Below are 26,579 nucleotides of genomic sequence, written 5' to 3' on the forward strand. Positions count from 1 at the left end.
AGATTACTAGTTTTGGAGTAATTCCAATATTTATAAGTTAGGATTTTTTGTTTTGAAAATGAAACCAATTGTTGTTGTATGCAGAAATTTGTATTGTTTATGGAATGCTTGTGTTGGGCTGCCGGACCAATCCATATTCATACAGCCAAGAGAGTTTACTTACAACGATGGAATACTGAAGAAAAATATAATTTAAAAGTAGTCACACTTGACTACAAGTGATTGGATCAACACATCAACTATAAGGCAAAAACATTGAATCTGAAGATGATTCACCAGCTGACTGTTGTAAAAGATCTGCTCTTGTTTCAGCCAGAGTCTTGAAGAAGAGGTGCAACTAAAAAACTGAATTGGTTTTTAAAACAGGAAATTGTTAAATACACACATCAAAAAAGGTTTTGCATCACCCTGGTTCCCAGAACTCCTGAAGATAGATGTTGGCTGTGGATATTGTATCACAGACACAGTTCCTTTGACTGTATCATACAGAGATGTCACTAAACCCACCCAAAGATGTAAGCAACCATGCATGAGCAGAGGGGGTCCAACAGCTGATCAGTTCCAGTCATTCCACCAGGAAGGAGGTACACGTAGTTCAGATATGCCTACACAGACTGTACCGAGGTTCAATCACATCCGCATTGTTACTTTGTTCAGGAGGGGTTCTCAACAAGTGAAGTGTCCAGGCATCTCGGAGTGAACCAAGAGACAGGAACTGTCAATGACATGCCTCGCTCAGGCTGCCCAAGGGCTACTACTGTAATGGATGACCGCTACCTATGGATTATGGTTTGGAAGAACCCTGACAGCAATGCCACCATGTTGAATAATGCTTTTTGTTGAGCCACAGGACATTGTGTTAAGACTCAAACTGAGGACAATAGGCTGCATGATGCACAACTTCACTCCCAACGTCCACAGTGAGGTCCATCTTTGCAACCATGACACCATGCAGTGCAGTAGAGGTGGGCCCAACAACAACATGCCGAATGGACTGCTCAGGATTGGCATCACGTCCTCTTCACCAGTGAGTGTTGCATATACCTTCAACCAGACAATCGTCAGAGACGTGTTTGGAGGCTGTCTGCTCAGGCTGGATGCCTTAGATACACTATCCAGCGAGTGCAGCAAGGTGGAGGTTCCCTGCTGTTTTGGGGTGACATCATATGGGGCCGACGTACGCCGCTGGTGGTCATGGAAGGCGCCGTAATGGCTGTACGATACGTGAATGCCATCCTCCAACCGGTAGTGCAACCATATCGGCAGCATATTGGCGAGGCATTCTTCTTCTTGGACAACAATTCGCACCCCTATCATGCACATCATCTGAATGACTTCCTTCTGGATAATGACATCGCTCATCTGGAGTGGCCAGCATGTTCTCCGGACATGAACCCTATCGAATATGCCTGGGATAGATTGAAAAGGGCTGTTTATGGATGATATGACCCACCAACCACTCTGAGGGATCTACACCAAATCGCCATTGAGGAGTGGTACAGTGTGGACCAACAGTGCCTTGATGAACTTGTGAATAGTATGCCACGACGAATACATCAATGCAAGAGGACGTGCTACTGGGTATTAGAGATACCAGTGTACAGCAGTCTGGACCACCACATCTGAAGTTCTCACTGTATGGTGGTACAACATGCAATGTGTGGTTTTCATGAGCAACAAAATGGGCGGAAATGATGTTTATGTTGATCTCTATTCCAATTTTCTGTACAGGTTCCAGAACTCTCAGAACCGAGGTGATGCAAAACTTTTTCTGATGTGTGTAATAACTTTGCTTCATTATTTTAATCCCAAGATAAATGTGTACGTTGTAGAGATACATCAGCAACAGCTGCAAAAAGAATATCACTAAAGAAAATAGTCATAAACACTTCTTTAAAATTCCTTTATGTCATCAAATGTTTGAACTGACCACCCGCTACTGCAGTATACATTTGCTGTTGCAGTTGCGAGGTCTTCTAGGGAAAAGTCCAGTGATTTCAAGTCAACCAAACATGCAGGCCAACTGATATTGCATTCACATTCTATGCAGCAACTAGAAATGAGCTGGGTACATGATTCCCAGCCACAAGTGAATAATGAATTGGGTACCCATTGTGCTGGTAATGCTGGAAATATATGTATTTCAAATGGTACTTCCTCTAGAACAGCCAATAGCACTTCAGTAAAAAATTTTATGTATGTTTTTCCCCTTGCTATATCCACCCTCTTCATGAACTAATTGTAACAGACATCATACAACAAGAAAAGGCACACACATCATTCCATACATGACTATTTTAACTGATATTCCTGCAGGGTGCTCTGGATCATGGGGTCCCGCGTTTGATTCCTGGCTGGGTTAGGGATTTTCTCTGCCTGGGGACTGGGTGTTTGTGTTGTCCTCATCATTTCATCATAATCATCATCATCCATGACAGTGGATAGATTGTGTAAAAACTTGACTGTGCAAAAAATGGGACTTTGTATGGGCACTGATGACCATGCAGTTGAACACCCCACAAACCAGTCATCATCATCACCATCATCATCATCACTATTACTCCAGCATAACATTCATTGATAGGCGTGATCTTCACTCGCTACTATAACTTGCCTTCTTCTTTATGTCACCTGTGAAGGCAATGAAATGCATGCAGAAGCATAATTTTATGTAATGCAGATCCTGTTGAGTGGTTGGTCCAATGATTAACGAAATGTTCCGTGACAAATTAGAGCTCATTTTAGCTGAACAATCAAAAAAATACTCGTTGTTTTGGTAATAAACCTGGCTTCCTTGAGGACAGTGTGATGTGAATGTAATATGACATGGCAGCAGGTGTAAGTACTGGTTCCATATGTCCTAAGTCTATACCTGTCATGAACTCTGTGTAGCTTTCCTTAAGCTTCTGCTGTCTCTCTAGTTTCTGTTCAATCTGAGAGAAACCATTTGCTGCAGTTTAGAAAGAATCACCTAACTGACTTGGCTCTTCGCAAAATTGGAAGACAGGAAATGAATCTGCCCATAGAATCTTTCATTGTGGTTTCCACAAAGTGTGGTTCACATTGTTCCTCTACTTTCATCATTATATCACGATTTAATTCTTCTATCTTCCAGAATTTCTTGAAGAGTATTTGAACGTGAGTGTCAGTTTTCATGAAGCACAACACGGTCATCCGCCGTCACGATTGGTGTGCTCTGCCATTTGATACTGGTGTGATATGACCCAACCTAGCTCTATCTCATGAAGCACGAAATGATCAGCTCCTATGGAGATAGTCCTTGACTTCCTAGAGTAAGGACAAAATTCTGCTACTAGCAATATGTTGATCTTTCTAGGTGACTGAAACTCTAGATCAACAAGTTGTACATTTGGCAAGTTCCACATACTGAGATCAATTATTTGTTCAGGCAATGTGTCAGTTATCTTCAGAAAAAACTAAACTTTCAACAGACAATGTAAATTTGCTTACACAAAAGCCCGCTAGTATAGAGACACAATGTTTTATGTTCCCTAGTGGGTTGTCCTGTTTCTCAAATTGGTACTCTGCTGCACAAGTTTGAAGTCTAATGCACTATGCACATTTCCAACATGAAGCATGACTGTGACCCAGAGTCTACTGGAGCATGACAAGTCTACCATCTTCCATTGGTATCTTGCAACTTTATTTTCACTGTCGCAAGGAGCACGTTTGTTTGGGCTGATCTTCCACCAATAACTCAATGTGCTTGACTGGTGTTTGACATTGTATTCATGTTACGTGTCACTTGGACACTCCTTCCTAGTTCCATCTTGTGCACATTGTGGTTCTGCATGTAATAAAACATGGTGTTGTTTACCACTGGTATGATATTTGATGGAGTTGCAGTGAGAAGCCCTTTAACACAATTTGCCACACATCACAGTGGCTTCGAGTTTGCAACATATGGCTTATTTGAATTTGTTGCACTTTTGCAACACATGAAGCTGGTAGCACATGACACATGCAGTACTAGTAATGAATGCTAAAACTGCTTGGGTCTGGACATATTGTGATGTTTATTAATAGGTATGTTGTGATGTCGTGATATGGTAGCCTTTACAATTTCTAAAGATATCCATTTATTTTCGAGAAAAGTACAGGTCTCTTTAAATGTCAGATAGCAGTTTGAACTCAGACTGGCTTCAAACTCTGTTCTTATAGACTCTTCAACTCTTTCTAGAAGGAGCTGTGATGTAATTATTTCTTGCAAAGAGACATCCACTATAATGTCATCAGTGCATGCATATTGCTTAAAGCCTCATTCAGTAGTGCACAAAGCTCACTTGCACATGGCTTTGGCATTGCTGGTAGTGTTAGCAGTTTCTTCAAGTGTGGCAAGTCAATCAGTTGAGGATTGTTGTATGTGTTATCAACTAGATCAAAGGCTGCCTTAAAGTTAGTATTAGTCAGTAGAAGATGAGCAATTGTATTGTGTGCTTCATCTGTTAATGAATTTAACAAATGATGGTGCTTAGCAATGTCCACTAGTTCCCAATTGTTTATGATGAGACTCACAAATGTGCCATAAAAATGCTGAAATTGTGTTACACCACCATTAAATGATGGCAGTTTTTTGGTGGGCATCTTGATGCTGCATTTTGATACAGTCGAGGCTGACCCGGCATCTGATGAAACATTGTCAGCTTCTTCGGCATGATTAATCTGAGTTGCTCCCATTTTTTTCAAAACCTCAAAGACCTTGTTTTCAAAGTTTTCTCTGTCCGCAGTGTGAGATTTGTCCATTACATGGAATTTGTCCATTACATCGAATTTGTTAGCAAACTGTAACAACTGTGTGAGGTTTTCTTTCACCACCAAGTGTGTCATTACATTTTTTTTTCTTAAAACTTTATCCATCATAGAAAGTTAACAGTGGCAGGTGACAGCAGAAGCAGCAGCTACAATGAGTGGGAAGTACAGGAAGCAGGATAGCCACACCAGATACTTAACTTTTAGATATGTTGTGTCAATATTGCTGGTGACATCTCTGTTTTGCTTCATGGAAACTCGTCGCTGCTACCAATGGATGGCTACATGTTACTTCATCAAATCCATCACAGTCCGGGCTGGAGGACCAAAACTGTTAGCATCTCCAGACAAAAATATAAAGTGTAAACGTACCGGAGGACCATAAATTTAGGAGGACTTGTAATGGTTCAAATCATTTCGGATTATAATGAATGATGACAGTTGACATAATCACTTATTATTCACAATTGGGCTCATATTTACAAGTCAAAATATACATATTTGTCATTTTACATGGCACATAGCCACAAGCTGACAGCTGACTGACATGAGAGTCCATTCATACACTGCTCTCACCCTCGCAGTGGCGAGTGTACCATTATGAACTAGAGCAAGTACTCCATATTATATCATGCTACTGTAAATAAGGTCGATAAAACAAGTGTGTATGCAGGTCAAGTGACTTAAGTTGTACAAGTAAGTGCGGCTACTGCATTGGCCATAGGTGCACAAATTTGATGGACTTCGCAAACAGACATCGCAGACAGTGTCAAACCTTTGACTAATCTGTCTACACAAAAATGGTAAATAACCACACAAAATATAAAAAGTTCTATCTGTTTTTTTATCATTTTTATAATAGCAGTTTTCATACTAGTTCCCCCATTCCCGCCACTCCCTCATTTAATGTCTTCCTGTCATTAATTTTTGGTGAGTTGGTGAGCATCACTTCGGTGAACCAGTCGAGCTTACAGAAACTCTGCCTGCTTTGAAAAAGGACAATGTATTATTATTGTTGTTTTTCTTTTGTCACATAAGTTATTTAAATTGTGTTTTGTTATTATTGTACATTGCAGCGTCACTCGCAATTAAAAAAAAAAAAAAGCAGTAAATACTATATAGGTTCCATGACGCCCAGCAATGTAATTTTGTGTGTCACTGGTTGTTAGAATAATTGATACTGATTGTGTGATAACATCTTTTTATTTTACAGATATATGGCATTCGTTGCCATTTATTACACAAGTTCAATATTACTGAACGAGACTGGTACAGGATAAAGCAGAATATGGACTCTAAATGTAGAACAGCATGGAGGAAGAAGGTGCGAGGCCTGCCTCTTGGAGGATTCAAGGTAAATCAACATTGAATTTGCACCCATAGGCGCACCCACACACACACACACACACACACACACACACACACACACACACACACACACACACATTGCATGTCACACTCAGTAAGAAAATATTGTACTCATTATCAGAATCCTAATAAATAATGAATTCACACAAAAACTTTCCTGTCACGAAGCGTGTCAGGATTTAGTTAGACATCTTTTGACCTTGTTAGTAAAAACCAATATGTGTCTCTGCATACAGAGTTAATCGTTCTTATGAATTGTAGTTTCATGTAAAACAGATTTTTAATGTCTAGACTAAAGGAGAGAAACACGCTATTTTAGTATCTATCTACATCTACATATATACTCTGCAAACCACCGTGAGGTGCATGGCAGGGGATACATCTGATTGTACCAATTATTAGGGTTTCTTCCTGCTCCATTCGCATATGGAGTGCAGTTAGAATGATTGTTTGAATGCCTTTGTGCATGTAGTAATTATTGTAATCTTACCCTCACAGTCCCTATGTGAGCAAGTGTAGGGGTTTTTAGTATATCCCTAGAGTAATCATTTAAAGCCGGTTCTTGAAACTTCGTTAATAGACTTTCTCGGGATAGTTTACATTTGTCTTCCAGAGCTTACCGCTTAAGTTCCTTCAGTATTTGTGTGATGCTCTTCCACGGATTAAACAAACCTGTGAGCATTTGTGCTGCCCTTCTCTGTATACATTCAGTGTCCCCTGTTAATCCTATCTGGTACAGGTCCCGCACACTTGAGCAGTATTCTAGAACCAGTCACACAAGTTATTTGTAAGTAATCTCTTTTGTTGACTGATTGAACTTCCCCAGTATTCTACCAATAAACCGAAGTCTACTACATGCTTTACCCAAGACTGAACCTATGTGTACATTATGTTTCATATCCCTACAAAGTGCTACACCCAGGTATTTGTATGAGTTTGCCAATTCCAGCAGTGAGCCATTGATATTATAGTCATAGGATACTATGGTTTCTCATTTTGTGAAGTGCAAAGTTTTACATTTCTGAACATTTAGAGCAAGTTACCAATCTCTGCACCACGTTGAAATCTTATAAAGATCTGATCCTTTGTTTATGCAGCGTCTTTCAGATAGTACTTCAATATAGAAAACTGTATCATCTGCGAAAAGTCTGATTTTACTATTAAAATTGTCTGTAGGGTCATTAATATACAACATGAACAGCAAGGGTCCCAACACAGTTCCCTGGTTCACACTCGAAGTTTCTTCTACATCTGGCGATAACTCCCCATCCAAAATAACGTGCTGTGTCCTCCCTACCAAAAAGTCCTCAATCCAGTCTCATATCTCACTTGGTACCCTACATGATAGTACTTTTGACAATAAGGATAGGTGCGTACTGAGTCAAGTGCTTTTTGGAAATCAACAAACACTGCATCGTGCCTTGATCCAAAGCTTTCAGTATGTCATGTGAAGAAAGTGTGAGTTGGGTTTCATATGATCGATGTTTCCGAAATCCATGTTTGTTGGTATTGAGGAGGTCATTATGTTGAAGATACCTCATTATGTTTGATCTCAGGATATGTTCTAGGATTGTACAACAAAGCGATGTCAAGGATATTGAACAGCAGGGAATCAGTGGTTGGGAAGGGAGTGAGACAGGGTTGTAGCCTATCCTCAATGTTATTCAATCTGTATATTGAGCAAGCAGTAAAGGAAACAAAAGAAAAATTCGGAGTAGGAATTAAAGTCCATGGAGAAGAAATAAAAACTTTGAGGTTCGCCAGTGACATTTTAATTCTGTCAGAGACAGCAAAGGACCTCGAAGAGCAATTGAACGGACTGGACAGTGTCTTGAAAGGAAGATATAAGATGAACATCCAACAAAAGCAAAACGAGTCTAATTGGAATGCAGTCAAATTAAATTGGGTGATGCTGAGGGAATTAGATTAGGAAATGAGACACTTAAAGTAGTAAATGAGTTTTGCTATTTGGAGAGCAAAATAACTGATGATGGTCGAAGTAGAGAGGATATAAAATGTAGACTGGCAATGGCAAGGAAAGCGTTTCTGACGAAGAGAAATTTGTTAACATCGAGTATAGATTTAAGTGTCAGGAAGTCGTTTCTGAAAGTATTTGTATGGAGTGTAGCCATGTATGGAAGTGAAACATGGACAATAAATAGTTCAGACAAGAAGAGAATAGAAGCTTTCGAAATGTGGTGCTACAGAAGAATGCTGAAAATTAGATGGGTAGATCACATAACTAAGGAGGAGGTATTGAATAGAATTAGGGAGAAGAGAAATTTGTGGCACAACTTGATAGAAGAAGGGATCAGTTGGTAGGACATGTTCTGAGGCATCAAGGGATCACCAATTTAGTATTGGAGGGCAGCGTGATTGGTAAAAATCATAGAGGGAGACCAAAAGATGAATACACTAAACAGATTCAGAAGGATGTAGGTTGCACTAGGTACTGGGAGATGAAGAAGCTTGCACAGGATAGAGTAACATGGAGAGGTGCATCAAACCAGTTTCTGGACTGAAGAGCACATCAACAACAATTTTGTGGATCACTTCTACTGCCCTTCTTGTAGACAGATGAGACCTGTGCTTTTTCCAAGAACTGGGCATGGTTTTTTGTTCGAGTAATCTACGATAGATTGTAGTTAGAAGAGAGGCTAATTCAGCCACAAATTCAGTATAAAATCATACAGGGAGCTTTGTTCAGTTTTAACTATTCAGCTGTTTCTCAACATCAGTGACACTAATACTTATTTGATTAATCTTTTCAGTGGTATGAGGATTAAACTGGGGCAATTCTCATGAGTTTTTCTTTCTAAAGGAACATTTGAAAATGGAGTTAAGCGTTTCAGCTTTTGCTTTGCTACCCTCAATTTCACTTCCTCTCTTTCGCTATGGACTGGACATCAGCTTTGGTGCCACCAACAGCCTTTACATATGACCAGAATTTCTTTGGGTTTTGTGAAATATCATTTGACAATATTCTGCTGTGATAGTCATGGAAGGCACCACACATTGATCTCTTGACAGCCAAACATGCTTCATTCAGCATTTCTCTGTCTGTAGTCTTACGCTTTGTCTTATACCTATTATGCAGTAATCTCTGTTTCTTTAGAAGTTTCTTTACAGTGACTGTATACTATGGAGGTTCCCTCCCATTATGAACTATTCTACCTGGGTACATATCTATCCAGTGCATGGTCAACTTTTCATTTAAACTTGATCCTTAGTTCCTCTTCATGCTCGTGACCTGTGCTGGAAGTTTCAAGCTCTTTACTGAGGTATGACATTAGTGATTCGTTATCTAGTTTACTGAGCATATATATGCCCTTCTGCTTCTTTTAGTTGTTCTTTGTACTTTGGTTATCATTGTTGCCAAACCACATCATGGTCAGTGATACCAGTTTTGACGTGGACATCATCAAAGAGGTCAGGTCTATTTGTTGCCTTTAGATCTAATATATTTCCTAACTATCTGTTCTAGGTAGTTTTCAGAGAAGGCATTTACTAATGTTTCACTGGATGCCTTATTGCATCCACCGCTAACAAAACTGTGGTTTTCCCAATTAAATGTTGGGTTATTAAAGTCTCCACCGGTGATTACAATGTGGTTGGGGAACTTACATAGAAGTGAACTGAGGTTTTCTCTAAAGTTTTCAGTTACTTCAGAAGATAAGTCTGGTGGACGATAGAAGGGTCCAATTGTCATTTTATGCCCATCCATGATACTGAGTCTCACCCAAACAGTCTCACAAGCAGCTTCAATTTCTATCTCAGTCTATTTGAGTTTCCTGTCTACTACAACAAATACACCACCTTCATATCCCATTTTCCTGTCCTTTTGATGTACACGTAAATTTTCCCCAAAAATCTCACTGCTATCAATTTCAGGTTGAACCAGCTTTCTGTACCTAGTATTATGTGAACTTCACTGTTTTTCATGTTGCAAATGCTTCGGCAATTTACCATTAGGATTTTAGTACCCTCACCTGTGGAAGGCATTTCTTTCAATCTTACACTGATACTTCTGGGTTTTGTTCAGCTATCATTATCTGGATTGAATGGAGAGTCACCTAAGGGTTGGTACTCTGCCTAAATGTCACTTTTAGCAACAAGGAGTATATTTTCAACAAGTGCTGGCTACACATCAGGACTGAGAATAGGCAGCAGCAATCTGTTATTAGTATGCATCCCAGCTAGGTTTGCATATGATATACTTGTGAGATGGTCCGCTTGCTACCAACCCCTGCCTCTCTGATCAACTTTATAGCACTCATCTCAGTTCCCCTCCTAGATGATGAGTGTGTGATACGAGCAAGCAATAGGCTGATGGCTGCATCAAGCAGTGTGTATGTCTAGATGTACATCAATATCCATATTCAGCAACACCAATTTCAAGTTCATAGCAGAGGGTACTTTCATTGTACCAAGTGTTACAGTTTCTTCCAGTTCTATTCACAGACTGAATGCAAAAAAAAAGAACTTCTCAGTTCTGTGCTCACTGTAATCAGTCTGATCTTTTTTGCCATCCCTACTGCAGCAATGCATTGAGGATATGTGGCATATTTCCAAATTCCTCAGTTAATATAGGGTACTAAAACTTTTTAAATACACTCTCATGGGATATTAGGTGCCTGTCTTTAAGTGTCTGCCAGCTCAGGTACTTCAGTATCTCTATGATTTTCTCCTGTGGGTTGTACAAACCTATGACTATTCATGCTGCCCTTCTATGTATATGTTCAGTATCTATGGTTAGTCCTATTCTGTATGCCGCCCCCCCCCCCCCCCCCCCTGCTGAGCAGTATCCTAGGATGAGCCACGCAAAAGTTTTGTTAACAGTTTCACTTGTAGATTGATTGTATTTCCCTACTATACTACCAATGAACTGAAGTCTACCACCTGCTTTACCTACAACTAATCCTATGCGGTCATTTCATCCTGTACCGCTACAAAATGTTAACACCTGACTATTTGTATGAGTTGACTGATTCTGATTGATTGATATTTTAATTGTAGCTACGATGTTTTTGCATTTTTTAAACTAAAAATTTTAAGTTTCTGAATATTTAAAATAAGTGACCAATCCCTGCACCACTATGAAATCTTATCAAGATCTGATTGAATATTTATTCAGATCTTTTCACATAGGCCTAGTACTTAATTACAGATAAATAAATTGTCTTCAAAACACTTCTCTGGGTCATATCTGATATTACTTCTGTATCTGTCAACGACTTTCCATCCAAGATAATGTGCTGCACCCACCTACTGAGAAGTATTCAGTCCAGTCACAAATTTTGTTTGATGGCCCATGTGATCGTATTTTCATTATGAAACATTGGTGTGGTACTGAGTCAAGTGGTTTTCTGAAATCAAGAAATTACTGCATTTACCTGACTGACATAATCAGTGGCTTCCTGGAAGTCATGTGAGAAAAGCAGAATTTGAGTTTCACATGATCATTTTTGAAAACTGTGCTGTTTTATACGGAGAAGGTCATTGTATTCAATATACCTCAGTACATTTGAGCTCAGAATATATTTTTCTACAACAGATGGATGTCATTGATATTGCATGGTAGCTTTGTGGAATACTTCTGCTTCCCTTCTTGTAGGTGGGTGTTACCTGTTCTTTCTTTTGACACTTGTCATAGTTTTTGTTTGAGGGATCTGTGATTACTATGATTAAAATATGCCCTAAGCCAGCTGCAAATTCTGTAGAAAATCTAATAGAGATTCCATTGGGCCCTGGAGATTTTTTTTTTTTTTTTAGCAATACTTGATGTTTCTCATCATAACTGACACTATTATCTATGTTACTCTTCTTAGCAGTGGTGTGAGAATTAAACTGGGACATTACTCTTGGGTCTTCCCTTGTGAAAGAACATTTGAAAATGGTGTTTACCACTTCAACTTTTGTTTTGCTACCCCCAGTTTCAGTTCCTATGTCATCCATGAGTCTCTGGACACTAAGACTGGTGTTACTGACAGCCTTTACGGGTGACCAGAATTTATTTGGGTTCTGTAAGAGGTCTTTCAATAAGATTCTGGAATGGTACTCTTTTAATGCTTCATGTATTGCCAAACATGTTTTGTTTAATATGTATTGTCTGACACATTGTTTTACACCTATTGTGCAGTAGTTGCTGTTCTTTTAGAAGTTTCTTTACTCCTCCAGATGCTTCTGACCAGAGCTAAATATTCAAGTTGCTCATTGAGATAGTTCCTTGTTGAGATATGACATTACTGCTTTTTTATCTAGTTTTCTGAACATGAAACTCTTTCTACTTATTTGATCTAAAAACAAAGTGATGTGACTTACCAAACGAAAGCGCTGGCAGGTCGATAGACACACAAACAAACACAAACATACACACAAAATTCAAGCTTTCGCAACCCACAGTTGCTTCGTCAGGAAAGAGGGAAGGAGAGGGAAAGATGAAAGGATGTGGGTTTTAAGGGAGAGGGTAAGGAGTCATTCCAATCCCGGGAGCGGAAAGACTTACCTTAGGGGGAAAAAAGGACAAGTATACACTTGCACACACACCCATATCCAACCGCACATACACAGACACAAGCAGACATTTTCAACTTATTTTCTACTTATTTTGTCATTTGTGCATTGGTATTTGCTGTTGCTGCAACTGTCTCTTGGTCACTAATACTAGGTTCGGTGCAGAATTCCTCAAACAAGTCAGGTCTATATAGTGTCATTAGATCCAAAGCATTTCTTTCATGAGTGTAATCCTGAATTATCTGTTCTAGGAAGTTTTCAGAAAAGGCATTTACAATTGTTTGACTGGGTGTCTTGGCCCCAATGGATTGTTGGATAGTAATATCAATGGCAGCAAGACTGAGAAACATATGTATTAATGGTAAGGGTGTTTCTCTGAATTTTTCAGTTACTTCTGGGTATAGTTCTGGTGGCTGATAGAAAGATCCAGTTATAAATTTATCCCCAACACTCTCACATGCATCTTCAGTTTCCACTTTGGTGAATTTGAGTTTCTTGTTGTCTGTGATGGATACACCCCTTCCTTTTCCCACCGGCCTATCCTTTTGATATAGAGTTAGATTTACCCCAAAAATCGTACTGCTGTCAATTTTGGGTTTTAGTGAGTCTTCTGTATCTAATATTATTTAAAGGAAAGTTGCCACTCACCATATAATGGAGATGCTGAGTCACAGATAAGCACAACAAAAAGACTGTCACAATATAAGCTTTCGCCCATCAAGGCCTTTGTCGAAAGTAGATGACAGACACACAAACATAAACACACGCAAAAGCAACTCTCTCTCTCTCTCTCTCTCTCTCTCTCTCTCTCTCTCTCTCTCTCTCTCTCTCTCTCTCTCCCCCTCTCCCTCCCCCCCCCCCCCCCCCCCCCACACACACACACACACACACACACACACACAACTGCAGCCTCTGGCAGCTAAGCCACACTCATTATTACATTCCATCATGGATTTTCCATGGTTTAATATTATGTAAGCTTCACTGCTTTTTAAAAGTGCTTCATACTGTGCCATTTTGTTGCAAATAGTTCGACACTTGGTCACTAGGATTTTAATAGTCCCATTTATGGGAAAAAATGTTTGGATCTCGTGCCAATTCTTAGAAATCTTGTACAGCTATCATTTTCTCAATTGAAGGAAGAGTTGCCTAATCTAAGAAACCCTTGTGTGTACTCAGTGTACAGTCAGCTACCTGGGTAGCAGCCCCTGACCCATTTGGGGTAACCTGCAGTTCTCAGCTCTATGATGTAAGTCTAAGAAGTCACAGCCCAGCTTTTCATGGAACCTTAGAAGTCTTTGATTCAAGTCTAAAACTCAACTTACAATCAGGGAGCCACAATCAATTCTGGGGAGAAAGCTGCAGACTGTGAGCTTTCCTGCAGTTCTGCAAGCAAGGCTGGTCTTCTCTGCATTCTCTGCCAGTCACTGGAATGATCCAGGTCTGAGTTTGGAGCCCAGACAGCATGCATTGCACCACAATCCACAATTAGTTACACATTACAGCCTATTCTGTCAATGGCAGTCAGAACAGTCTCCTCAATGAGGTTGTCAGACATACACATAGATAGCACAAAGTGGTCTTTCCCATTGCTTGCTGTCATTTCACTAAGAGGTTCAATTATTCACCATTAAGTCCCTACCATTCATTCCCCATGATGTAGGACACAATAGGCTTGCCAACAGAAAAATATGTCTTGCTGGGTCTGTTTCCGTTTCAGTGGAAGACAACACCTCAGACTTGTTAGGGGACTTGCTCTCTTTGTTACAACGCCCTTAGACCTATCAATGATATGCAGCTAAGTTCAAGTGGATAAATGCTGACAGATCCTTTACTTCCTGTAAAGGAGACGAGGCAGTACGAGAGGTACCTGTAGCATATCTGGTTTATGTTTCTCAGGAGGCCTCCGAACACATTCAATCACTTGACAGTGCTAAGGGCGAGTTCTAATTGTTTATGAACAACAGGTAATTCATCTCATGTCCAAAAACAGCATCCACAGAGCACTTGGTAATTCATGTTTTACCCCACGATTAGCTTTGGCAGCGAGTTTGCTCAAGTCCAGGAATATTGTCTGGTTGTCCTGGTTCTTCTGTGGCTCCATTTCTGCCATGTAAGCTGTCTTTGCTCAAGATCAAATCACTTTTGTTGTGTCGTCGTCGTTGTCCCCCTCCCCCATGGATGTTTCTTTTATTAATGTGGCAGGTTTGTTAGCTCTCTTGGTTAGTGTTTCTTGTAGTTGCTCTTGGTTATATGGTCCTTGCAACTTCAGTTTCTGGATGAACTTTTTGTTAGACTTGAGCATTTCTGTACAGAGCATGTTGATTTTTCTCTGAAGACCCCTCATGGTGTTTCTTGGAAGAAGCTGAACCTTTCTTTGAGAGATAGTGATCTGACTTGAGGCTTGCATTTCTTAGGGGTTTGGCTTTTTGGATCTGCTGTTGTGCCTTTTTTCCAATAGCATGATCTGTTGGGAACTCACAAAAGTTGGGGTTTGATAATATCCCAAGTTTTCTGTTTTCTGAACAGTTGTTGGGAGAAAATTGATTTTATGATTGGATTGAATTCCTTGAAAAGTTGTAAGATTCTCTCCCCATTTTGATATGTTGCTTTCCACATTTTGATTTGTTGTACAGTGAACAGGATCTGTGCAACAGTGTTTTGTAATTTTCTCTTTCTACCAATTTGTGTATTAAAAGCCTGTATGCTTCTCTAGAATTTTACAGATGATATCTTCCAGTTGCCCACAATTTATTTATTCCATCTGAGTGAGTGTTTTTCGTTTACCACAATGACTAGAGAATGTACATTTACTACGGTGTAGCTTTTGTTCATTATTTGAAAGATTTTTATTATTATTATTCTTTCCTTTCTCAGACGTTATGTCTGGTTAAAAATGGAAAGTTATGCGGACCTTGATCAAGCGTGACTTCCTTTTAACTGTACGGTATATGTTACATTGCGTTTAGGAACTTTTGGGTAATTGAACATGTATCAACAATTACAGATTTCTTTAGTTGTATATATACGTTTGGATGTAGCAGTATTGCGTTGATGTACTGGTGGATATTGTGTGGTATGACTCCTGTAGTTGATAGTATAATTGGTATAATGTCAACTTTATCCTGATGCCACATGTCCTTGACTTCCTCAGCCAGTTGGATGTATTTTTCAATTTTTTCTCCTGTTTTCTTCTGTATATTTGTTGTATTGGGTATGGATATTTCGATTAGTTGTGTTAATTTCTTCTTTTTATTGGTGAGTATGATGTCAGGTTTGTTATGTGGTGTTGTTTTATCTGTTATAATGGTTCTGTTCCAGTATAATTTGTATTCATCGTTCTCCAGTACATTTTGTGGTGCATACTTGTATGTGGGAACATGTTGTTTTATTAGTTTATGTTGTATGGCAAGTTGTTGATGTATTATTTTTGCTACATTGTCATGTCTTCTGGGGTATTCTGTATTTGCTAGTATTGTACATCTGCTTGTGATGTGATCTACAGTTTCTATTTGTTGTTTGCAAAGTCTGCATTTATCTGTTGTGGTATTGTGATCTTTAATAATATGCTTGCTGTAATATCTGGTGTTTATTGTTTGATCCTGTATTGCTATCATGAATCCTTCCGTCTCACTGTATACATTGCCTTTTCTTAGCCATGTGTTGGATGCATCTTGATCGATGTGTGGCTGTGTTAGATGATACGGGTGCTTGCCATGTAGTGTTTTCTTTTTCCAATTTTCTTTCTTCGTATCTGTTGATGTTATGTGATCTAAAGGGTTGTAGAAGTGGTTATAAAATTGCAATGGTGTAGCCGATGTATTTATATGAGTGATTGCTTTGTGTATTTTGCTAGTTTCTGCTTGTTCTATAAAGAATTTTCTTAAATATTCTTAAATATTATTATTATTATTATTATTGTTGTTGTTGTTGTTGTTGTTGTTGTTGTTGTTGTTGTTATCATTATCATCATCATGATCATCATCATCACCATCATCATCCTCATCATTATCATCATTTTGTTTCATGCCATTTTCAGGAGCCTTTGATATCGTTTTTGATGATTCACTGTCTTAAGTTATGCAGTATCTAGAAAAAATTCTGTAAAAAATTGGTTGGTGAATTGTTGCAGAATACTAGCTCAAACGATGCTTCCAGTCATCAGCTAATCTGTGAAGATGGTGATCCACTTATTATAACCTCAAGTCAGTTTACTGAAGACGACACTGTAGAGGAAATAGAAACACAGGTTAGTATTTGACATGTCAAAAGTCATGGGAAACCACCCAATATTGTGTTGGACCTTCTTTTGCCCAGTGTAGTGCAGCAGCTCGACACGGCAAGGACTCGACAAGTCATTGGAAGCCCTCGTAGAAATATGAGCCATGCTGCGTTTATAGCAGTTCACAACTGTGAAAGTGTTGCTGGTGCAGGATTTTGTGCATGAACTGATCTCTCAGTTATATCCCACAAATGTTCAGTGGGTGGAAAAATTATTTACTTGATTTCTCCAGAATGTTCTCCAAACCAGTCGTGGATGACTGTGGCCCGGTGATGTAATGCATTGTCGTCCATAAACATTCCATCATTGTTTGGGAACATAAAGTCCATGAATGGCTGCATATGGACTCCAAGTGGCTGAACATAAATATTTCCATTCAATGACCAGAGGACCCAAAATTCCTTGTAAACACAGCCCACATTATTATGGAACCAGAACCAGCTAGCACAGTGCCATGTTGACAACTTAGGTCCATGGCTTTGTGGAGTCTGCGAGACATTTGAAACCTGGTATCGGCTATTACCAACTAAAATTGGGACTTGTGACCAGGCCACACTTTTCCAGTTCTCTAGGGTCAATCCAATATGGTTACAAGCCCAGGAGAGACACTGCAGGCGATGCTCTGCTGTTAGTAACAGCACTCAATGTTAGTCGTCTGCTGCCATATCCCATTAACATCAAATTTTGCTACACAGTCCTAACTGATACATTCATTGTACATCCCACATTGATTTCTGCAGTTATTGCATGCAGTGTTGCTTGTTTGTTAGTATTGACGACTCTCACAAATGCTGCTGTTCTCAGTCATTAAGTGAAGGCCGTTGGCCACTGTGTTGTTTTTGGTGAGACGTAATGCCTAAAATATGATATCATCGGCACTCTCTTGACACTGTGGATCTTGGAACATCGAATTCCCTATCAGTTTCTGAAGTGGAATGTCCCACGCATCTGCCTCCAGCTACCATTCCACATTCAAAGAGTCTGTTTATTCCCATCGTGCGGCCATAATCCCATGAGAAACCTTTTCACATGAATCACCTGAATAGAAATGACAGCTCCATCAATGCACTGTCCTTTTATACCTTGTGTGTGCAATATTACTGCCAACTGTATATGTGCATATCATTATCCCATGACTTTTGTCACCTTTGTGTGTGTGTGTGTGTGTGTGTGTGTGTGTGTGTGTGTGACCTGTCACATTTCTCTGCAGGATGGCATTGTAGATGAAGATGATGTAGTTATTTGTGTATCTTTATGAATGCTATATTATTGCAGGTCAGTGAAAGAAATTAGTAAATAAGTAAGCTTTATATACTAGATTATTGCAGGTCAGTGTAAGAAATTTGTAAATTTGCTGCACTATTTGATATCCTGCTGTCAGAATCAAATTTATTTCAGCCATGTGGAGATGGCACAACATCATTGGTAGTTTATATATTTTGACTCAGCTTTGGTTTCTATGGCCAGATGAAGCTTTTGGTCTTCAGCAAAACTGATGATGTCAGTGTAAGAACTAAGTATTTCACATTTACTTAGCAGTACAAAAATAAATTTCTCTGAATGAAAGTCATTTATTTAATCACTTGTTTCAACAAAAACATGAGGAACATCCTATGCACAATCTTATTTCACTGCTCCCAGTGTGATATCCCATTGCCTACCAAATCTGTGAAATAATGTGGTTCATCATGTTGTAACTTGTGTGCAGCCTTTTGTGTGGACGTGGCCACCAACCAGCTGCCCAGATGAATGGCACTGTCAAACTGTGCCAAAGAGGAGAGATGACCACCCAGTGGTGGAGCATGCTGCTGAGCACAATGTGTTTGACATTAAGGAATGCTTTACAACTTGTGCCCTTCCCCCCCAACCCAACCTTTTCCTCTTAAATAAAAGCTGCTCTGAATTATATTGATGGAAATTGTCCTTGCAAAGCGTCCTGGTCCTTCCAATCTCCTGCCCGTAAACATCTTTTTTTATATTATCCATTACGGATGTGAGGTAATGGTTTAAGTTTTACAGTAATAATTGGTAGCATTCAACCATATTTCTGTCCTACACATAGCTCAACAATGTGTTTTGAGATACAATGCTCTCATCATAAGGTTGTAAAATATAGCTCATGAAGTTGAAGCACTAAAATATCTCAGCAATAACAATTGTGATGTTCATAACATAAAATAGAATTAAATCACATTGGGATGAGGATTCTCATTTTACTTTAAAATTGTCAACATCTGTCAGTGACCACCCCCTCCTCTCACACCACCCACTATAACAGGCCCTGTCCACTTTGTTACAGTGTAACTGTAACTATTGGGAATGATGTGCTAATAATCATCTCCTTTTCTTCATTTCCAAAGCCTACAATCTTCAGTCTCTAGCTGTTCCATCATTGAGGTATTAGAAATTTATAATCATGTACCAGTCCTAAAATAAATCTACAATGCTGCTAAGAAATCACATTTCGTTGTCTTTCACTTTGAATTCAGAATATTGCTGTGTTGTCTCCCTTTCTTTTCTATGCCCAAGATTTCTAAGTCTTCTTCTATTCACTTCAGTGGATAGACTGTTTCATATATGTGATTCACAACAGCTGATTTGCTATAATTACTTAATCTGAATGCATCTTTATGTTCCTAATGTCTGATCAAAAATGTTCTTCATCTGTCCAATATACAGGGCTATTACAAATGATTGAAGCGATTTCATAAATTCACTGTAGCTCCATTCATTGACATATGGTCACGACACACTACAGATACGTAGAAAAACTCATAAAGTTTTGTTCGGCTGAAGCCGCACTTCGGGTTTCTGCCGCCAGAGCGCTCGAGAGCGCAGTGAGACAAAATGGCGACAGGAGCCGAGAAAGCGTATGTCGTGCTTGAAATGCACTCACATCAGTCAGTCATAACAGTGCAATGACACTTCAGGACGAAGTTCAACAAAGATCCACCAACTGCTAACTCCATTCGGCGATGGTATGCGCAATTTAAAGCTTCTGGATGCCTCTGTAAGGGGAAATCAACGGGTCGACCTGCAGTGAGCGAAGAAACAGTTGAACGTGTGCAGGCAAGTTTCACGCGTAGCCCGCGGAAGTCGACGAATAAAGCAAGCAGGGAGCTAAACATACCACAGCCGACGGTTTGGAAAATCTTACGGAAAAGGCTAAAGCAGAAGCCTTATCGTTTACAATTGTGACAAGCCCTGACACCCGATGACAAAGTCAAATGCTTTGAATTTTCGGCGCGGTTGCAACAGCTCATGGAAGAGGATGCATTCAGTGCGAAACTTGTTTTCAGTGATGAAGCAACATTTTTTCTTAATGGTGAAGTGAACAGACACAATGTGCGAATCTGGGCAGTAGAGAATCCTCACGCATTCGTGCAGCAAATTCGCAATTCACCAAAAGTTAACGTGTTTTGTGCAATCTCACGGTTTAAAGTTTACGGCCCCTTTTTCTTCTGCGAAAAAAACGTTACAGGACACGTGTATCTGGACATGCTGGAAAATTGGCTCATGCCACAACTGGAGACCGACAGTGCCGACTTCATCTTTCAACAGGATGGTGCTCCACCGCACTTCCATCATGATGTTTGGCATTTCTTAAACAGGAGATTGGAAAACCGATGGACTGGTCGTGGTGGAGATCATGATCAGCAATTCATGTCATGGCGTCCACGCTCTCCCGAATTAACCCCATGTGATTTCTTTCTGTGGGGTTATGTGAAAGATTCAGTGTTTAAACCTCCTCTACCAAGAAACGTGCCAGAACTGCGAGCTCGCAACAACGATGCTTTCGAACTCATTGATGGGGACATGCTGCGCCGAGTGTGGGAGGAACTTGATTATCGGCTTGATGTCTGCCGAATCACTAAAGGGGCACATATCGAACATTTGTGAATGCCTAAAAAAACTTTTTGAGTTTTTGTATGTGTGTGCAAAGCATTGTGAAAATATCTCAAATAATAAAGTTATTGTAGAGCTGTGAAATCGCTTCAATCATTTATAATAACCCTGTATTTTGAATTACAGGATATGCATTGAATTTTATAAGCTGCAGATCTTGTGAACTTCTTTATCTTAATACTGACATCGTGCTTCAGCTTATAACTCACTGAATTACACTCCTGGAAATTGAAATAAGAACACCGTGAATTCATTGTCCCAGGAAGGGGAAACTTTATTGACACATTCCTGGGGTCAGATACATCACATGATCACACTGACAGAACCACAGGCACATAGACACAGGCAACAGAGCATGCACAATGTCGGCACTAGTACAGTGTATATCCACCTTTCGCAGCAATGGAGGCTGCTATTCTCCCATGGAGACGATCGTAGAGATGCTGGATGTAGTCCTGTGGAACGGCTTGCCATGCCATTTCCACCTGGCGCCTCAGTTGGACCAGCGTTCGTGCTGGACGTGCAGACCGCGTGAGACGACGCTTCATCCAGTCCCAAACATGCTCAATGGGGGACAGATCCGGAGATCTTGCTGGCCAGGGTAGTTGACTTACACCTTCTAGAGCACGTTGGGTGGCACGGGATACATGCGGACGTGCATTGTCCTGTTGGAACAGCAAGTTCCCTTGCCGGTCTAGGAATGGTAGAACGATGGGTTCGATGACGGTTTGGATGTACCGTGCACTATTCAGTGTCCCCTCGACGATCACCGGTGGTGTACGGCCAGTGTAGGAGATCGCTCCCCACACCATGATGCCGGGTGTTGGCCCTGTGTGCCTCGGTCGTATGCAGTCCTGATTGTGGCGCTCACCTGCACGGCGCCAAACACGCATATGACCATCATTGGCACCAAGGCAGAAGCGACTCTCATCACTGAAGACGACACGTCTCCATTCGTCCCTCCATTCACGCCTGTCGCGACACCACTGGAGGCGGGCTGCACGATGTTGGGGCATGAGCGGAAGACGGCCTAACGGTGTGCGGGAACGTAGCCCAGCTTCATGGAGACGGTTGCGAATGGTCCTCGCCGATACCCCAGGAGCAACAGTGTCCCTAATTTGCTGGGAAGTGGCGGTGCGATCCCCTACGGCACTGCGTAGGATCCTACGGTCTTGGCGTGCATCCGTGCGTCGCTGCGGTTCGGTCCCAGGTCGACGGGCACGTGCACCTTCCGCCGACCACTGGCGACAACATCGATGTACTGTCGAGACCTCACGCCCCACGTGTTGAGCAATTCGGCGGTACGTCCACCCGGCCTCCCGCATGCCCACTATACGCCCTCGCTCAAAGTCCGTCAACTGCACATACGGTTCACGTCCACGCTGTCGCGGCATGCTAGCAGTGTTAAAGACTGCGATGGAGCTCCGTATGCCATGGCAAACTGGCTGACACTGACGGCGGCGGTGCACAAATGCAGCGCAGCTAGCGCCATTCGACGGCCAACACCGCGGTTCCTGGTGTGTCCGCTGTGCCGTGCGTGTGATCATTGCTTGTACAGCCCTCTCGCAGTGTCCGGAGCAAGTATGGTGGGTCTGACACACCGGTGTCAATGTGTTCTTTTTTCCATTTCCAGGAGTGTATTTGGAATGCTATTTGAACACCGTACAATTTAAAAATGTTTGTGATCTTTTGTGAGATTCGTCCACACTGTGCCATCATGATCATTTTCAGTTTCTCTGCATTAGGTTTATTCTTTCTGTGCCTTTTACCTTTACAGAGCAATTTATGAACAATGTTCACTTAGTAACTGTTTTTATCTGCTATCTTCTTGATGATTTTTGTTTCCATCTCTCTACCCTTCCTACTCATTGACGTATTGGCTGCTCTGTGCACTAGAATACTAAACTGCAGAAGGCTGTTTCTTTACAAACCTATGGATGGCCTGAATCATTAGGAATCACAGCATCTGTTGTTGTTCAGTTTCTGTAAACGGTAAATGTGTGCTTATTGCCCTGCTCTTTAATGTTCAAATCAAGGATTGTAAACTGCTGTCAAATTTGTGCTCCACAGTAATTTGTTGAAGTTTTTGTACTATTTCATCAATATCTTCATCAGAATCGTCAGCAATGAACAAAGTATCATCTACATAACATTTATATGATGCACGGGGTAGCTGTGTGGTCTGGGGCACTTTGTCACGGTTCGTGCGGCTGTCCCCATCGAAGGTTCGAATCCTCCCTCAGGTGTGTGTGTGTGTGTGTGTGTGTGTGTGTGTGTGTGTGTGTGTGCTGTCCTTAGCATAAGTTAGTTTAAGTTAGATTAATTAGTGTGTAAATTTCCAAAAATAACATTTATGATAAACAACTTTACCCATCATGTCTTGGTCAGACTTAATGCCTCATCTTCTAGATCATTGATAAAAATGTCAATTGTAGTCCCTGAAATGCTGACTGCATGGCTAAACCATTGTCTTGAATATAAAACTTACAATTAAAAATGAAATAGTTAAAACTTGTAATCAGCTGTAAAAGTTAAATGAACCTGATTGTCTTTTGTCTTGAAATTTTGCTGTATTTATGAAAACATCTTCTGATAATATCTATCATTTCATTAAGCCAAACATTAGAGTATAGATTCTTAACATCCACTGAAACCAAACAGGGAGGTCACTGATGAATAGTTGTTGTCATAGGCATAAGTTTCGTAAGAATTTGATTGAGGAGACTAGTTATCTTACATGCAGGGGTGTTTCTACAGTTCTGTTGTAACTCGGAACGTAAATAATCATGTGGAAAGCTTGACACAAGAGTAACAAGCATAATACACAGTTCAAAAGAAAAATCAGCAAATGCACAATACTAGGAGCGAAGATTAAGAAGATTGAGCAACTTGTAGCAGGCCCATAAATAAATGGCAGAAGTGAAGCTTGGTGCATGTGGTGCTAGGACATCTTGTGCGACAGATTTTGCAGCAGTGTCTCCCTCTGGTGCCCAAAGCCTGCGGTAACACACGCTAAAAAGCAGAGTCGTAACTGTGGTCAGTTGGAGGCAGTGATATAGACGGTGTCTGATGCCTGGTGAAGTAGTGTTAGCCACTTGGGTTACCACAGTCCTTCCCTGTTATGGGGCTGAAGAGCAACAGTGCAGAGTGTGGCTTTGTGCCTGCCAGGACACCAAAGAGCATGCCAGGCAAAACCAAAGTCCACGGTAGCATCAGAGGGGTATGCACACTCGACACGCTCCCGGTCAGACAGGATGGTGGCAAACGGCCAGAAGGTACCTGCTTGGCAGTGGCAACAGGATCATGGTGGTGTGGAGCGGGTGCTAGGGGGCACTTCATTTTCACATCTGGCTTGAAAGTGTGAGGGCACTTCAGCCGGAGGTGCTGTTTGGGGAAGTCTGGCAGTGTTTCTGCTGGGGCGGCATTCTAGGTTGTGAATAAGGAGGAAGGAAAGCTGGCATGGGAAAAAGAGACACGGAAATAAAGGAACATTGTGTGGCATCGCCTCAAAGATCATCCTGGAGTGTGATCGGGGACAGTTGTGGTCAGTTCTCCCAGTTCTCCCCCAATAGATGGAGTTTGTTTCGATAACAGATCATTGTCCTGTCTCCTGCATCCAAAGTGAACACACAGCACCCCTTTGCTGCTGGGCAATAGGATCTATTCAACCTGATGGCTGAAACCTCATGCCCACACTCAGGTGCCCTGTGTGAAGTGTGGAGATGGTGGTGGGGGGCGGCACAGCTAGAGTCGACATTGGGAGCATGCGAGGTTGGTGGCCATAGAGGAGCTCCAGTGGACACTTCCCTCCAATTGGGGTAGACCTGTATGCTTTAAAGAAGGGTCTGTAGGTGATTCGCTGGCAAATATCTTCATCTGGGTCTTGAAAGTGCGTGCAGGTCATGTTGAGAGTGAAAAGGTGGTGACACAGTGTGTTGAATACCTTTCTGCTGGCAGAAAATGTCAAAAAGCTGCTGCCAGAATTGTGGCCCTTTATCTGACACAGTCATGCAAGGAAGGCCATCTATGGTGAAAAATTCTGGTGAGTGCCCTAATAGTTGCCTCCGCATTGGCAGAATGGCATTTGTCAATGTAGTGAAATCTTTGGTAAGTGACTGTCAACCTGGTGACGTCCAGAAAGAGGCCAGCAAAATCGAGATGAATCCTCTCCCAAGGCTATGAGTGGACAGGCTTGTGCGAGAAGGATTGACGAGGTACTGTCAGGCGTGCTTCACATTTATGACAATCTTATATGAGCTGCCTGGTCTGCTTTTCAATTCTGGACCATCAGAGATAGAGCCTGGCTAGCATCTTGGTATGAGTTACATCCTAAGTCCCTGGTGCAGTAGAAGCAGGATATCTAGCCGAAGGGGTTCCTGAAGGGCTACCCGTGGAGAGCTATGGTTTGTTGTTAGCAAAATAATGCTGTGTACAAGAATGAGCGTATGACAGAGGTGAAAATAGTGCTATAGGGGGCTAGAGTTCTAGCCAGGGATCAAGTCCAGCCATCCTTGCAGGATTTAGTGATGCACGTGCCAAGGGGCCCACAGCTTACTGGGCCTCATTTTCTAATTGGAAACAAACGATCTTGTCTTTATCAAATTCTGGATCGGGACCTATTGGGAGGTACGACAGGGCATCCGCATATGCATGCTGAATAGTGTTTTCGGAAATGTATGTCATAGTTATATCTGATAACAAAAGGGGTCCACCTCTGGAGCCGATGGGCCTTTCAGTTGGGCAGCTTAGTAGCCAGACCAAAGAATGATATCAGATGCTTATGATTAGTGATTAAGTGGAACTTGGTGCTGTAGAGAAAAACATGGAATGTTCTTAATGTTTTTTCCTGACACTGAAGAAAACCATGGAAAGGATGTGGTTTTGCCATCATTGATGAGATAAATACCAGAATCACAGAAGAAACTGAACATGATAACAAAAAGTGAGTTTCAGGAGTACTTCCAAGATTGGAAAAAGTGCTGGCGCAAGCGTATTATATCTGAGGAGGATTACTTTGAAGAGACCAAAGTTGTTGATGATGATAAATAAAGATTCTTCAAGAAAAACAAAAAATTCCCTTTATTTTTTAATCACACCTTGTATGTTATAACTTACAATGTAAATAATAATATGGCAAGTCAGTCAACTGATATACTTTTCAGTTAAAAGTTCAATACAAGTGTCACAAATGTAGCGCACAGTCCAAAATAATAAGCCACAAGAATAGTTCAGTATAATAGCAAATTGATTTTTTATGAATGAATGGTCCATGCATAATATTGTGAGTTAAGACGAAGAAGACTGAGGGTCTTGTGAAAGCCACATACATAGATGGCCATAGTGGAGCCAGACACAGATAGTGGTAGAGGAACACCTGCACGGACATACTGCACAACAGATTTTGTCGCAGTGTCTCTCTATGACTGTCAAACGTTGCGGTAGCAGAAGCGGAAAAACAGATGAGTCATAAGGGTGACCAGCTGGCAGTGGTTCTGATGGTGTCCAATGGTCACTGAAATGGGTGGTAGCTCCCTGGGTTACCCTAGTTTACTATTGGACGAATTGGATGGTGTTTCTTATGTATCTTGAGCTGTAATCTTAATTCGGGCACAAGTGTGTCATAATAAGGCTTTTTTTTTTCTGTGTCTGTTACCAGGAAACGAGTGCATTGAAGTATATGTTTTGGTTTAGCTTGGAAGTGTGCTATTAAGTGCTTTGGGACTTAAGTGACACTTTTGGT

The 26,579-nt window shown here is 41.0% G+C and overlaps 1 protein-coding gene across 1 annotated transcript in view; it reads left to right on the forward strand.

Moving 5' to 3' along the window:
- LOC124796008 (protein BANP-like) overlaps nt 1-26,579 on the forward strand; it is a 186,362-nt gene that overhangs the window by 71,574 nt on the left and 88,209 nt on the right. Inside the window, exons 5-6 of the mRNA XM_047260094.1 lie at nt 5,984-6,124; nt 16,784-16,900. Of these exons, the coding sequence (XP_047116050.1) occupies nt 5,984-6,124; nt 16,784-16,900 (258 nt within the window). The remainder of the gene's footprint in view (nt 1-5,983; nt 6,125-16,783; nt 16,901-26,579) is intronic.

This window comes from Schistocerca piceifrons, chromosome 1 (assembly GCF_021461385.2).
Source record: "Schistocerca piceifrons isolate TAMUIC-IGC-003096 chromosome 1, iqSchPice1.1, whole genome shotgun sequence".
Lineage (NCBI taxonomy): Eukaryota > Metazoa > Arthropoda > Insecta > Orthoptera > Acrididae > Schistocerca > Schistocerca piceifrons.